The 16,510-nt window shown below is 38.7% G+C and overlaps 1 protein-coding gene across 1 annotated transcript in view; it reads left to right on the top strand.

Moving 5' to 3' along the window:
• mogat2 (monoacylglycerol O-acyltransferase 2) overlaps positions 1-16,510 on the top strand; it is a 61,222-nt gene that overhangs the window by 19,326 nt on the left and 25,386 nt on the right. Inside the window, exons 3-5 of the mRNA XM_041801879.1 lie at positions 8,859-9,063; positions 11,128-11,302; positions 11,552-11,751. Of these exons, the coding sequence (XP_041657813.1) occupies positions 8,859-9,063; positions 11,128-11,302; positions 11,552-11,751 (580 nt within the window). The remainder of the gene's footprint in view (positions 1-8,858; positions 9,064-11,127; positions 11,303-11,551; positions 11,752-16,510) is intronic.

Below are 16,510 nucleotides of genomic sequence, written 5' to 3'. Positions count from 1 at the left end.
TCTTTTTAGTGCTGCACCACTGCAAACACTCGAATCTTATCAGGTGTCCATCTGCACATTGTATGAAGAGCCACACCATGCATTAACAGTAGGTCTGTAGAGATCACCTTGTATTGGAGTTCACCTTGTGCAGATAAAAAGTACACATTTATGTGGCTCTCTCACCATGGCTTCATATTCCTACATGCTGTGTGCAGTGACTGAAATCTGTCTACCCTTTTTTCCATAGGGAAACAAAGAACTAGATTAGTATTGCCAAGGGACCTCTAAAAATGTATGAATTACTGCCTGACATCAGTGTTTATTTTGGTGCATTCACACAGGATAAGCTAAGGCAGTAATTCAATAGTTCCCAACCTGGGGTTCGAGGATCCCAAGGGGGCAGCAAAGATCCTGGGGGGGGGGGTGGGGTGGGGTGGGGGGGGGGGGGGGGGCAACTCTGACGTTGTTAAACTTAGGCCCCGTCCACACGGAGATGAATTCAGGAGTATATGCAAATGTTTTTTTGCCATATCGGTGTTTCATCCACACGGAAACAGTGTCATGGGAGGCCATAAACGCTACTTTTTAAAACTGGGTCCCTGAGTGAACAAATCTGTAAACTCTTACAGTGTTTTTATACTTTTAGAGGAGCTGTTTTTGTTTTTGTTTTTTGTTTTTGACCATGTTTGTTTGTTTATGTTTTCTCGTGTGTTGATGTGTATGACCTTATGTGTGTTGGAACCCAGGGAGAATAGCCAATGCTTTTGCTAGTGCTAATGGGGATCTAATAAAGACAGAAATGCTTACTGTTTTGTCTCCGTGTGGACAGCCAAATACGCCAATCTTGAAACGATCACAACATACATAGCATAGCAAACTTAAGCCGCACGCACTGGTCAAGCCAAAACAACCATGGCAGATTACAGGGTTGTGTTCATGCTGCTGAAACTACTGAGCTTACTATGGCTTTTACAACCAAATCTGACGCTCCTTTACCACTACCAGGAACAACAAATGGTCATGGAGAACAGCATACACCAGATGTTCTTAAATCCACTGCAGAAAACAACCAGAAGGGCAACCGGGAGAAAGCTTTGGGCAGTTTTCTGTAATCTTCTTCTCTCTTTTGATGCATTTCTGCATGGTTTTGTCGATTTCCCCCTTAGTTGTCTCTGAAGAACCAATTTTGCCACTTCGCAACCCCCTTTTCTCCCATTTTTGTCACTTTAAACACATTTTTGCCATTTATTACCCATAGTCGAAATCCTATCTCACCATCTTTCTGGCCTTTCACCACTGTTAGCCATTTTTTATATATTTTACCCATTTTGCAACTTAAACCAATTTTGTCACATGTTAACCTCTTATTATTACTTTCCATCCATATTTGCCAATTTAAACACATTTTCACAATTTTTTACCCAGATTTAAAATCACATTTTTCCACCTTTTCATCCCATTCAACCACTTCAAACCATTTTTTGCCACTTTTAAACCCTTTTCACCATTTTTTTTCTGCACGTTTTTGGCGCTTTCTGCCTAAAGTTACCTCTGTTAATCCATTTTTGCTACTATGAACCTTTTTTCATCACTTTTTTGCCCATTTAAACCCTCATTTCACTGTATGCTATACCCATTATTTTCCATTTTAAACCCATTTTGCAAATTCTATTCCTTTTTCACCCATTTTTGCCACTCTGAACACATTTTGGGATTTGTTTCCCATTTCTGCTTCTTATTAAAAAAAAACATACAAACAAACAAACAAACAAAAAAACCTTTTCTCGCCATTTATGCGACTTTTAACCACATTTTAATTCTGTTTAAAAAAATTTTTTTTTATATTTTTAAGAAAGTTATATACTAGGGCATAAATAAGTAAGTATTTGTTGCTTTCAGAACTGTGGTTATTATTCAGGTAAAAAAATAAAATATTTTTATCACAGCTTTACTTTGAGATGATGGACCATGATTTTTCTGACTTACATGGGTCCCAGAAAGCTCTTCCCTTAATCCCCCTTATGTGGGACCTTGCATAATATTTGGTGGTTAAATGGCACAGGTAAACATGACAAGACATTTCCTGTCACAACTATAAAAATAAAGAATTTCTCTGACTTTGAAATATGTTGAAATTATTTGAGGTGATGAAATAACTCAACTATAAATTTCTAAATATATAGTAATATTTTTTAGTTGATGCGGGTATTTCAGAATGGAAATTTCACAGATTGTTCCTTAAACTGGGGTATTCGTGCTGCATCTTTGTTTAATTTGTACTCTTAAAGCCTTTTTGTGGGGAATTTCACTGACTTTGACCAAAGTCCTCAGGGTTAAAAACAACAATACAGATGATGTTGTGGTGCCAACCTGTCAGGAGGACTCTGATTGGTCACTAGAGGACAGTTTGTTATGTTTATAAACCCCCAGGGCCTCCATAAGAGGAAATCAAGACAATGATTAACTCTGTGAGGCTCGGACCACTAGACTACACAAACAAGTGGACAAAAAAACAACAAAACCAAACAGTGAAGGTCAACAATGTCCACTTTCTAACTGAATAAAAGTCAGTCTGATTGTTTTAAGTAAAGATTTCTGCAAGAAAACCTTCAACTAATGCACACACTGCAGGAGAATGGGGGGATATTCTGCTTTTTAGACAACAGAAAAGATGAGTGCAGGAAAAAGAAGTTAGAATAAAACCAACTCTGTCTGTGAGAGGTTAGCATGGCTCCTTGATTATGTGGGTGTGAATTTTACTCTGACAATAGTGCGGTGGGGCCATGAAACTCTGATCTAAGTCACAGATTCAAAGAGCTGGCAGAGAGGATTTGTTATTTTATACAGGAGGTCACAATGGCTGCAGAGTGCTGCAAAACAACCCAGGCCTCAGAGCTGACAGTGACCTTTAGTGCCTCCCACTATCTCCTCGTCTCTCTGCTCCGAGCCAACAAGGGCACACAAACAACGCCGCACAGGTGAGATACAGTATCTTATCTGCTCATTATTTCTGACTCTGCAGAGAAAAACCATCCTGTTTCTAAGGAGTGATGAAAAACGCAAAGAAAACAGGAGAAAAAAAGAAACATTATCTTAGTACAGTATAAACTGTACCACACTGGCAGATTTACATCCAGCTGGCATCAGGATATTTTCATCTAAAAGTAATAAAAAGTATAAAAACAAGTAAAACAGTGCTTCATCAAGAAATCCCAAATCCTACCATATCATTTAGCACACATGATATTTTACATTTACTTGATAATGTGAATATTTTCCTTGACAGATGCAATTTATGCCGAATTTTTTGCTTTCTAATATTGAAATGAGACTGCACTTTCAGGTGGCTGTGATTAAAATCAGTGATGAGATATTTTTGGCTGAGTTGCACAAAGACACTTTTTAAGATTTGAGAGTTTTTTTTGTGCAATCAGTAGTCTCTTTCCTCCATCCTTCCCTTTGACGTCAGCTGTCCTCGAACTCAACAGCATGTATTTCAGAAACATACTGTAATGTCTATTGACAGGTTTGCCATTTTGGAGATGAGAGGAAGGACGAATCACCCAAAACTTCTCCTCATGAGCTAGGTGAAGCGCTTAGGGAGTAAATAGAGGAATTAAAACAATGTTCCCGACCTGAAAATCATGACCAGGAAACACCTGCCCTCTTTTTTACGAACTCATCATAGTGACGATCCCTGAAGTGAACCCACTGAGATCTACGCCCCAAGATCCCGGTACCAACAGCCAGAGGCAGATCCTCCCACTGTGCACAGATTTGAGTCTAGATTTACAGTACTGTGCAGAAGTTTTAGGCATGTTTGGGCCGAAATTTGAGGCTGAAGTAAGGTTTGTAATGGCAAGTACGCCCACCTGAGGGCCCCATCAGGCGTGAAGGAGGACTGACAAAACCCAGGTCATGCTCTGGATGTCTTTGTACATTACTAAGGGCATGGGAAAATAATGTGATGAAAACAAAACAAAAACCACAGCTTTAGGGTGGGGTTATGGGTAGATGTAGCGCTTAAACATAGCCTAGGGCAGTGGTTTTCAAAGTGTGAGGCAGGCCTCCACTGGGGGGCGCCACAGAACTTCAGGGGAGGCGCGGAACCATAAACCAGAAAAAGGTGATTTGCTTTGCTAACTTCTGCTCTGCATGGAGCAAAATGGATAGACTTATAGTCACTATAGGGCAGGTGTTCTTTTTGATGGTTGAGTGCCAGTTTAGGAACCCAACACTGGACTGAGGACCGCCAAAGGAAAAAAAAAAAACAGAAAAAAATTCCATTTGTAATCATTTTAATGACCAGGTTGCATCTCTACAGTTTACATTTATTGGTCTGCATCCAGTAACGTGCAATAAACACATTTTAATTAATAAATGAGGCTAAACCCGGCAAAACTTGAGAAAACCTTGAGAAACGTTGTAATGCACACAAAATCCCTGGGGTTTTCTGCCCTCTACAGTCAAATTTGGGATGTAACAGTCCTGTGTGCAGTCAATTTCAGAATATATGTAAAAAATTATTTAGAACAACCAGTCAGTCTCAGTGTGCCTTGATTCCTGTCTTAACCATTGCGGGCCGCCAGAAATGTTTATGCGGGCTGCCATTGGCTCGCGGGCCGCACTTTGAGAACCTATGCTATAGGGACTATGCTATAGTGTCAACTATTCAAGTTAGGATTTTCCTGCATTGGTCCCAATGATGCTCAAGTCACAGTATTTAATTTGCAAAGATGTACAAGCAAATGACAGCATAAGGCTGTGTAAACCTTGGAGTCATCTTAAAACTGAGCAAAAAGTCTAGTGACCGGAACCAGGGGAATTTTAAACAGGAAGTGAAAGGAAGTTCGGGCACTGCTCAGTGCACCGGGACTGATCAAAAGCAAGGATGGTCTGCTATTATGCTATCCTGCATTAACCATACAAATGAAAATTTATAGTTCCTACTAAATAAGAGGAAAAGGCAGATGTTTAAGGACATTTGCAGACTAAAATATCAAAAATATATTAATGTTAAAAATGTTTAAAGATTAGACATAAATGTTTAAAAATTGTGGTTGTTTTTCTTTTTTTTCAGTGTTTATCTTTATGTGGGTGGGGTCCACTGAATGAATAATTTCTTCTTGGGGGAGGCTCACTCTCCGACACTTCAAAAACCCCTGGCCTAGGGTACTGTTAGGGCAGGTAGGAGGGTTGCCACAACCCCCTGGTTGTTGTGTGTATGTTCTAAGGACCTGAAAACTGTTGGTGGTTGCTGGGCGTATTACCAAGGGTGCAAAGGCCCGGACAAAAGAAATGCTGTTAAGCTCGACCTTGGCTGCTGAACGACACACGCACATGTCAAATGTGTCAACCCTGACTCTGGCTGCCCTCCTCTCTTCGGCCCTGGGGTTGTGGAACATCAGGACCTGTGAAGAACCGATAGCGCTCTACATGCCTAGAACTTCTGCACAGTAATGCATGGAACCTGTCAGCTCAATGTGAAACACCGGTTCCATGCGTAGAGGAACATTCAGATCCAAAGTACAATCCCAAAACCCCGGACCACTAACCAGGAGAGAACTCAGCCGTGCAGTGGGCTGATGGTGGATCCGTTCGATCTAAGTTTGATCACCAAACCACAAATCTGCTTGATAGGATTTTACAGAGGATAGGTGAGCTGCATATGGAAGTCAAGACAACCAGTGCTGAACTGTTTGGTGTCGAGAGCACCCTTGGTAACCTTAGTGCGGCTGTATCAAACCTCAAAGGTGAACAAAATGGGATATCCCAGATTGCATGCAGTCAGAGTAAGTAGGTTAGTGTGCTGAATAACATAGATAAGTGTGTACAAGTTGTGCTTCAGATAAAAAGCTTGATATATGCAATGTATGTGCCTCCTGATGGGCTGTCCCCACTGCCTGCAGCTGCAGCAAGGTCCAATGACAGCTCCTCATTTCGACCGCCCAAGACCGCGGCAGTACTGGCCCTACAGAAGCTCGTTCATGTAAAACACGATGAGATTGAGGCAATTATATGTGGGTGCACAAGAATGGAGAAAGTGCAGCCATTCACAATAGAATTGAACATGACAAGGATTACGATCCATCACTAACACCTGAATTAGAATTGTCAAGCGCTGCCCCATGCGCCAAACCTGTTAACTCATGAGCATGCAGGGTTCGACATTGCCCGACTGCCTGGGGCAACTTCAAAAGGCAACGGGCAAGCAAAACTTGTAAGGACTTGCCGAATTGGGCAAGCACGACTCTGAGCTTTTCTATTCATTATTAATTTTATTATTTTCCTCTCTCGTTTCTGTTACTACCAAGCAGCAACCTCCGGTCCTAAAAAATGAAGCCAATGCGGAAGTGCAAAAAATTGCTACCTAACGGCCCGCCCACTAAGCGCGACTTCCTGTCAGCCTGCTAGCTAGCATTCCGGTTGACAGAACGGAGCCTCTGCCTGCTGAGCTATCTGTCAATCAAATGAGACGCGCCAATCACAGTGAAGTGAGGTTTATCCTAAATATAATCCAAACGATCGTGGTACAAAAGATTTCACCCCCCGTACAGTGGGAGCACAATAAGACACTAGCTAATGAGACATGTTTGGTGTTTTGAACCAGGCTGTAAACCAGTTTATTTTGTGTGTCGAAACTGGCTGTTTAACATGCGTGCAGACGGAACTTCCGGTTTTCCTGCAGCCAGCCTCAAGTGGACACTCGGGGTATAGCAATTTTTTGCACTTCCGCATTGGCTTAATTTTTTAGGACCGGAGATTGCTGCTTGGGCAAAGACCAATATGAGGCCCCTCCCCTTTTTACTAAAGGATTAATAATGAGTGGAAAAAAATGAGAGAGCATCTCGTTTATCTTAATAAAGTCAGAACTCCAGTAAATGCCCCAATGTGAGATATAAATACCCAAATAGCCAACCATAATTAATCTATTTCTTTGAAAAGCATCTCAGAGCTCAAACTCAGCTCATTCTAATATCTTATAAAATCTTTAGGCCAGGCAGAACTTTCATAACGCTGGTGTTGGGCCAAAGCTTTCCAAAATAACCACTTTTCAGGGAATGAAAGTTTATAATTTATAAAATGATATAAATATGATTTATAAAAACAAATAAAAACAATGTTATTTAGACTAAATAACTATATACATTTTGAAAATTGTGCTTGTTCAATAAATTAGTTCAAAAATAGTTAACCTTGAGTTGAGGAATACTGCAGTGTCAATAAAGAATCTCACGAGGAGCAGAGCTGATGACGGCTCAAAGGTGCACAGCTATCAGTCTGCATACACAGACTTCTATTTTCATGTGTTTGTTTTTCACAGTAACAGCAGAGTCACCAGTGCAGGATCGATCCATTGCTGAGAGATTCCACCATGAAGGATAAGAAATTTAAAATGCAGTCACTTTAGAAGTATAACATTTGTAAGTTAGCTTAAAATATCAACGCTTTAAGCTTGGTTTGTAGTGTTGAGAGGACATGTTTCGTACACTTGGCTGGTTATGGAGCTTTTCAGTCTGCAAAAGCCACGACCTAATAGAGGGATGAGAGAGTGCACAGAGGAAAAAAATGGAGTTTAGACTAGGATATCAAGGCACATGTTTGGGTTGCAGCCCAAGCTTTAATTTTGGCAGCAATTTTTAATTTTAGTTTTTAAATGAAATGCATTTTAGTTTTAGTCCCATTTTTGTAATTTCTACCCTTTTCAGTTTTAGTCTAGTTTTAGTTGATGAAAACTCAAAACATTTTAGTCTTATTTTATTCAGTCAAAAATCCTCACATTTAGTCTTAACTTTTAGTCCAAGCATTTATTTTCTTTCCTAAATCTGGTACCAAGTCATGGTGGTCCACAGCTGAGAGGCAGAAGAGCTACAGATGCATTGCATTTTGACAGATTTACTCACAGTGGAGAAATATCACAGATTTTGGATGACCGACAGAAACTAAATTACATTTTAGACTAGTTTTAGTCATTTTGACAAAATCTAAACTTGGTTTTGTCAGTTTTAGTCATCACAGATCTATTTTTGTTAGTTTTAGTCTAGTTTTTTCATGGAAGAAAAGCTGTCAACAAACATTTTAAGGCATAGGTTTTAGTCGACAGAATTAACTCTAGCTGGGTTTCCATTACAGTTTTTCTACAAAATAAAAGCAATTATTTTTAAAATTCGAGTAAGTACAATTGCGCTTTGAATGCGTTTCCATTAAAGGGAGTTTTGGGCAATTCTCGTAAAATCTAATCTTGCGTGAATCAGCTGCAGGGAAGCTTGACGCTCAAAACCTGTTGCGTGTTGGTATGGTTGTGGTTACAACTACGGCGGTTGATAATTTTGAATAAGAAGAAGGGAACAGATGACAGTTCAGAGGTAAAGTCTGTATGTATGGCAAAAGCCATGAATAAGGGTATAAGTATGATGATTAGAAAAGTCTTGTCTCCTCTTCTGTCCACTCATACCGCGAAATGTTGTCTCGGAGTGACTGGTCATGTGACCCTGTATGTCACGTCCTGTGACTTGTAAATGCAGAAAAAGTGTTTCCATTACACTTTTACGATATATATTTATATTTTGAGAAGCCTGAAAAACCTCATCAGGAGAGCGTAAAAAGTTTTTGTGATATTTGAGAGGTTTTTCAAAATTCAAGTGTTTTCATAACCATTTGTTTATTGGACTATTTAGATTTTGTGCATTTCCAAGTATAATGGAAACCCAGCTACTGTTGCAGCCAGTTGGATCAACACAATGCTGCAATTTCAGCTTTCCAGGGAAAATATCACAGATTTGGTGCAATCTATACATAAAAACATATTGATTCTGGATAAATAATCATAAGTATAGGGTGTTATATCACAGTCCTCCTTTCATTTCTGCCTGTAGATGATAAAAACTGCTGACCTGGACCCTAAGCACAACTACGTCCTGGGTTTCCATCCTCATGGTGTTTTGGTGGCAGGTGCTTTCACCAACTTCTGCACGTATGCCACGGGTGTCAGACAGCTGTTCCCTGGACTCACCACCTACCTGCTCATGCTGCCCCTCTGGTTCAGAGCCCCCTTCTTCAGAGACTACATCATGTGTGCAGGTGAGCTGTCTGAGTCATATTTGACCAAAAGCCCACTCAACTATCTCTTAAAGCTCATGTGAGGAAGAAGATATAAAGAGATACCGATGTGTCTATAGGCCCTATAAAAACAAACAAGACCATCAAGAAGAACAGTGATTAATGTATAAAGCTATTTCATGTGTCTTTCACCTCTGCAGGGGGACAGATGTCAGATGAAATGATAAACAGCCTTTTCAAATAACACCATAGATACACTGTGAGCTGAATATTAGACTCAGAAAAGTCTTTACATAAGTTACAAGCAAAATCAGCATAAATTGTTCTGCTTTGTCCACCCAAATCAACATACGCAGAAACTTCTAACCCCCCCCCCCCCCACACACACACACACAAAAAAACAAAGGCATTGAATTTGCACATTCATTATTTTTATTCATCTGTTTCTGCAGTGGCAAAGGAGAGCAGACAACTTGCAGCTGAAATTTAGACAGAATTGCAGAAATCCTGCAAATCCTGACCCAAAACATGCTGCAGGTGCCAAACAACAACAACAACAACAAAAAACAAGTTTCAAACCCTTAGTTGTTTAACCCCTTTTTCTACAAAGTAATGTCAAGAAAATAGAAAATATGCAATGTAAAATAAGTGTATAAATACGGTTTCGTCTCCGTGCGGACAGCCAACTGCATCTTTCTTGAAACGATTATGACACACATAGCGTAGGCCACTTACTCCGCATGGGCATATCGAACCAAAACAACAATGGCATGTGTTCGTGCTGCAGAAGCTACTGAGCTTATTATGACTTTTACAGCAAAATCTGATGCTCCTTTACCGCCACCGCGAACAGCACACACCAGACTTACTTAAATCCAACGCTGAGAGCAACCAGGAGGGCAACTAGAAGAAAATTTGGGGCAGTTTTCTGTGATCTTCTCTCTTTTGGTGCATTTCCGTGGATATTTCCTGAAAAGGTCACGTATTTACGGAAAACTTTTTCAAAATGAAATGGAATTATGTATTTTTCGTCAAAAGTTCTTCAGTCTGATGTGATCAGTATGGAGCTTTATGGCCATCAGACACCAAACACTGCACATCACCACCTTATTTTACATTAGATGTTATTTAATTGACAGTACTTTGTGTAGAAATCTGTTTTCACTTTAATGTTAAAGAGGCTTTAAAATTTTGTTTGTCAAATCCAAATTAAATTGACTTTTTAAACTGATAGAAGCATAAAATACGGGTAAAGCATCTCCCCTATAGACACTCAGAATTATGATTAAACACAATCACAACAAGGATAGATGCATGCTGGCCTGTGTTTTGAACTAAACAAAACATGAGAGCCTACTCTCCTTTTTCTTCTGTTAGCAGATCCTAGAACTGGCCCTCTTTTATCAGACATACGTAGGACAGAACCTCTGCTGCACGGTCATTTCTTTGCACAGATCGGCATTCATCATTCTGGACATGAATGTACGAGTCGCTCAAATCTCCTGCTGAGCACGATATCAACTCTGGACTTGCTGTGCAGCGTAAATATGGCGGTGTTTGATTAGAATTAAAAAGCAACAATAAAGAATATTAACTATATTGTAATCTGAATTTAAGGAATCATGATAACATCATTAAAGAGTTATATATGCCACAGATGTATAAATGAAATATTCTAATGTCAGGGGGAATTAGAATCATCCATACTGATAATATGTGAATGCAGCATGAGTTTTTGAGCACATTTAGGCCTTGGAAACGTGTTTCGTTCAGTTCACTTGAGCGAACTCTTTAAGATAAAAACAACTGAACCCTTCATTACTGGTGCAAAGGCACAAATAAGTCTTTAATACTGACATCAGGTTTTAAGTGGTAAAAATGCAGCAACCATCCCAGATTTGTAGAGAAAACAGTCATTAATTCACCTGTCAGAAATCCAAGATTGGATCTCATCACTTTATCATTTTACTAAACTAAAATAACTGTGACGCTGGCTTATTCTAATATGTTTATGGTAATAATTAACCTGTTTCAGTCATTTCATGTCTTTCTAATCAATTGTACACATGTTTTACTACCCTGTAGGTCTGATTCCTTCAGATAAAGACAGTGCCATTTATCCACTGTCTAAAAGCAAAGGAGGAAACGCTGTCGTCATAGCTGTTGGAGGAGCCCCTGAGGCTCTGGATGCTCATCCCGGTACCTTCAATGTCCTCCTGGCCCAGAAGAAAGGCTTCATCAAAATGGCCATGGAGCACGGGTAAGAACAAAGATCGCCTGGAGGGAAGGTTCCAGTTGAGTGTTGGGTGTTCTTAGAGGCCTGATGCGGTTTGACAGGACTGTGTCGGTCTGTTCATTTAAGGATTGAGTGTGCTTTCTACACACAGAGAGGCTCATTCAAATCTCTCACACAAGAGGCTCCTGTGAAACTCAAAGACCCTTGAGAACAACCTTAGATTTAATTCTGGTGCAAATATAGGTTAAAATCTTCTTCTCAAATCTGTTTCAGGGCTCATCTGGTGCCGGTCTTTTCCTTTGGGGAGAATGAAGTGTTTGATCAGGTTGAAAACCCACGAGGCACCTGGCTGAGATGGACACAGGAGAGGCTGCAAAGCGTCATGGGTATTTCGCTACCTCTCTTCCATGCACGTGGTGTGTTCCAGTACACATTTGGTTTGATGCCCTACCGGAAACCTATCCACACAGTAGGTCAGTAAACATTATGCTCATTGACAGTTCATCACAGAAAAGTTCAGTCTCTTTAGTTTATGTTAAATAGAAAAAGGCACAGGGATTCATTTTTCTTTATGAGGATTTAAGAACTGCATATCCCACAATCCACTGCAGTTATTTTTATTTATAAGCTGTTGTCATGGTGATTTAGAACGTTGTCTGGCAGTTTACAAAGGAAAATATCCCCCAAAGTTGTGTATTCTGCTCGTGTTTCTGCTCTGACTGTGGGAGTGTCTGGAGTCGTACAACCAAAATTTTCAAACATCAGAAATCCATCCAACCAGTCGGGAGCAGCTCGTTGGGCTGTAGTCAGGCTGCGGTCAGCCATTGTACCTCCCGTTATACAGCACAAAAAATGACGCCTCAGGTGACTCATAATTAGTGGCTGAATCATATGAAAATCCGATGGTGTATGCCTGACCGTTATTGTTGAGAAAATACTCTCAGTATGGCTTTCTAGATGAGTTGGCCATACGTCTTAAAATGGACATTAATAAAAGCTGCATTGTGTAGAATTGGAGATATCAACATCTAATGGTCAATTCTTGTGATAATGTAATAACTTTTGCAACCAATATGTGTATCTGTTATTTGGTTCCTTCTGTGGTGCCATAGAAACATGCACAATGCAAAAATCCAAGATGGCGGCGTCCTTGGAAGGGACCCTCCCTCTGTATGAATAAAAGGCTTATTCTGAGTTATTTTAAAAAATAAATTTAAAAAATGTGTTATCAGATGTCAACACTAATTTAGGTCAATCTACTTGTTAATGTTATGTTTCATTTTAACCAAGCTTGTTTTGCTAAATGCTACTGGGCTAAATATTACACGCTGCACCTTTAACACCTTCAAATGGGCACAGTCCAAATATGACTCCTCCATTTTTCACAGCAAAATTTCATTAATTGGTAGAAATCATACAAAAACAAAAGCTGTCATGAGATTTGGGACTTCTATTCACCTTGATAATGTGTAAGTTGCATCATCTTGTCATGGTTAGTTATGATTTTAGGGCAATTTATTTAGATCCAAGAGAGACAAAAAAAAAAAAATCAGTCTGTTCCCAACAAACACAATGAATTTTCTGGGGTTTTTTTTCTAGTTTAATTTTTTTTATTATTAATCTATGGATTCTTTTTAAAAAATTTTTTTTTAGTCTTATTGTTTAATCTGATAATTCAGATTTATTCAATTATACATTGATCATTTGTGGAATTATTTAAGATGCAAATTTATGTGTGAATATTTAATGCATTTTCGTTTTTTACACTGCTTCGGCACTAACTTATGGAGCCTCTGAAGGGACATAGGAGAAAAATAAAATTTAAGAGAAAAAAAAAAATTAAGGGACATGGAAAAAAAAAATGGGAGAATTTTTTATTTTTTTTAAACAGATTGTGAGATCTTGCAAAACTTTTGCGAGATCTCGCAAAAGTATTGCGTACTGTACTTTTACTTGATTACAGTAGTTGTGCACTTTTTCTACCAGAGTTCACGTAAAAATACTATAGTCCCCTCCAAAACTATTGGAGCACTGGACCCAATTCCTTTATTTATGCTGTAGACCAAAGACATTTGGGTTTGACATCAACAGATGAATATGAAACAAGAGATCAAAGTTTCAGCTTTCATGTGAGCAAAAATATCTATAACAGATAGATTTAAAATAGATTAAAGTGAATAAGACTTAATATTTAGTTACAAATCTGTTTTTTTTGCAGTATCTTCATCAAGCCTGTGACCCACTGACATCACCAAAACTTTTGCATTCTTCTTTTGTGATGCTTTTCCAGGATTTACCACAGTCTCATTCAGTTGTTGTCAGTGTTAATTTAGTCGACTAAAACTATGACTAAAACTGTTTGTCAACAGCCTTTTTTCCATTAAAAAAAAATAGATTAAGACTAACCAAAATCGATCTGTGATGACTAAAATGGACAAAAACTAAGCTTAATTTTCATCAAGGTGACTAAAACTAGACTAAAATGTAATGCAGTTTTCGCCGGACATTCAAAATCTGTTCTATTTCTTCACTGTGGGTAAATCTGTCAAAATGCAACGCATCTGTAGCTATTCTGCCTCTCAGCTGTAGAAAGCAGGGACCCCACGTTTAGCAGGGTGCAGAGAACACACTACCATAATTTGGTACCAGATTTGGGCAATAGAACAAATGCTTGGACTAAAAGTAAATACTAAAATGTGAGGACTTTTATGGACTAAAACTTGACTAAAATGTTTTGAGCTTTCGTCAAGTAAAACTAGACTAAAACTAAAAAGGGAGATGGGATACTAAAATACTAAAATGTATTTCATTTAAGGACTAAAAGTAAAATTAAAAATAGCTGCCAAATTTAACACTGGCTGTTCTTGTTGTCCCTTCAGTCTCCCCTTTAGCAGCTAAAATGCTCTGTAGGGTTTAAGTCTGGAGAGTGGCCAGTCTAAAACCTTCCACTTCTTGCCCCTGGTGAACTCCTGTGTTGTTTTGGCAGTGTGTTTGGGTAATTATTATCAGTTTGGTTGCATCTTTCTTTAATTTGGCAGACAAAATGTTTCTGTAGACTTCTGAGTTCATTTATCTGCTGCCATCATGTGTTACATAATCAATGTAGATTAACGAACCTGTCCCAGAAGAAGCCATGCAAGCCCCGGCCATGACATTATCTCCTCTGTGTTTCACAGATGAGCTTGTATGTTTGGGATCATGAGCAGATTCTTTCATGCTCCAAACTTCAGCCTTTCCATCACTTCGATAAAGGTTCATCTTTGTCTCATCAGTCCATTAAACGTTGTCCCAGTGTTTGAGAGTAGTCTGTGTACTTCTTGGTAAATTCCATCCTGGCCCTCCTGTTCTTTTTGCTATTGAGTTGTTTGCATCTTCTGGTGTAGCCTCTGTATTTTAGCTCATGAAGTCTTCTGTGAACAGTAGATGTGATACCTTCACTCCTGTCCTCTAGAGGTTGTTTCTGATGCCACTAACAGTTGTTTTAGGGTCTCTTTCTTTACAGTTTTCACAATGTTTCTGTCATCAATGGCTGCTGTTTTCCCTAGTTTACTCATTCACAACTGTTACTGAGTACACCAGTGTTTTTTTCTGCTTCAGGACTTTTCCTAATGATTATATGCGCTATGGCCAATGTTTTTGCAGTGGCTCTGATCGATTTCCCATCTTCTCTCAGCTTCACAATCGCATGTTTTTAACCCATAGACAGCTTTCTGATGGTCATGTTGTTTACACCTTATAACTATAAAAGCAGTCTGCACAGGCAAAACCCAAATCTGAAACTGAGTGTAGACATTCAGCACTATTGTGTGAATTCTAAGTTGTGTATCAGATCCAGATGTAAACACCCGGAAATAAAAGCTGAAATGTTGATCTTTTGACTCATATTCATCTGTTGATGTCAAACCCAAATGTTTTTAGTCCACAGCAAAAATAAAGGAATTGGGCCCACCGTTCCAATACTTTTGGAGGGGACTGTATGTAATGAGTAGCTTATTTTGATACTCAAGGAAGTTTTATGGTAAATATTATATTTTCTTAATTTGCAATAACAAGAGAGTATGAATCTCCAGGCAGGTTGTTAAGGTAAAGTCACACCTTCATAATAAAGTAAAATGCAACAGCAGTTTTGGGATATATATGTATGTATGAGAACCGTTGCTAAGTGTTGCTGGCTGTTGTGTTCTCAAGTTCAACTAGGCAGTTTATTGTTGTTGACACAAAGCCATTACTGCCTACTTTTGACTTTTACTTGTTTTTCTACTCTGAAATTGATGTTTTAAAAATTGTCATTAAGTATAATACTTCACCCAAAATGTACTCAAGTTTAAGTACTGATTTCAAAATGTACTCAGAAAAGGACAAGAACAAAAAAATCTATTGATAACAGTCATTTGAGTAAATTAGTTAGTTTCCATGCCTAGGGGTGGAAGTTGACTGTGTCACATCAAAGTCAGTGCTTTAAGCTGTGAAGCCAGGGAGGCTGTTGTCACAATTATTTTACTATTTTGTGTTTTTCCTAAGTTCTGCTGTATTCCTTTTGTTTGTTGTCACCAAAATATATATAGTTTCAAGATCACTCAAAGCTAACTTCCTCTCTGTCATTCCTCAGTTTTGAAAGCACTTGATGGCACCTGAAAACTATTTTTACCTATGCACTAGGATTTGTGTAACAGTTTAAAAAATGATTATTTCCAGAAACCAAATAGCCTATAGTCAAAGTAAAGCAGATGCCACAACTAAGCATTTCCAACAACAAAACTGAGCTGCAAGCAGGAAATTGACACTTTATATTTTCACTTTTCTGTGCAGCACGCTGCAGCTGAAATAACTGTGAAAGACAACTGAAAGACTTCTCTCTTTTTTTTTTTTATTTTGCCCTTGGTATTGTCTCAACATCTAGTTCTGTTACAAAGGATATGAAAATGGCAATATGAAATGGCATTGATTGAGACTATCAAATTTCAGTACTCATTAAATAAAAATAGTTGAGAATCACAATAAGAATTTATTAAGTATTGTGATAAAATACAACCAATACAACAAGTATACCATTCTTACTGTAAGTAAACATACAGTAATGCTTGGGGGTGGGGGGTAACAACCCAACTTTGATCATTTTACAGTGTGAAAATTTATTGACTGAATTATTTTCCAATGGAACAGAGTTAATCCCCAAGTAAAATGTTAACAGGATCTCACAGAAATATTTTGCATAAACCCTGAAAAAGTGTT

This window comes from Cheilinus undulatus, linkage group 12 (assembly GCF_018320785.1).
Source record: "Cheilinus undulatus linkage group 12, ASM1832078v1, whole genome shotgun sequence".
Taxonomy (NCBI): domain Eukaryota; kingdom Metazoa; phylum Chordata; class Actinopteri; order Labriformes; family Labridae; genus Cheilinus; species Cheilinus undulatus.
The sequence above is the reverse complement of the archived record's forward strand: the minus strand, read 5'-3'. Positions and strand labels throughout refer to the sequence as shown.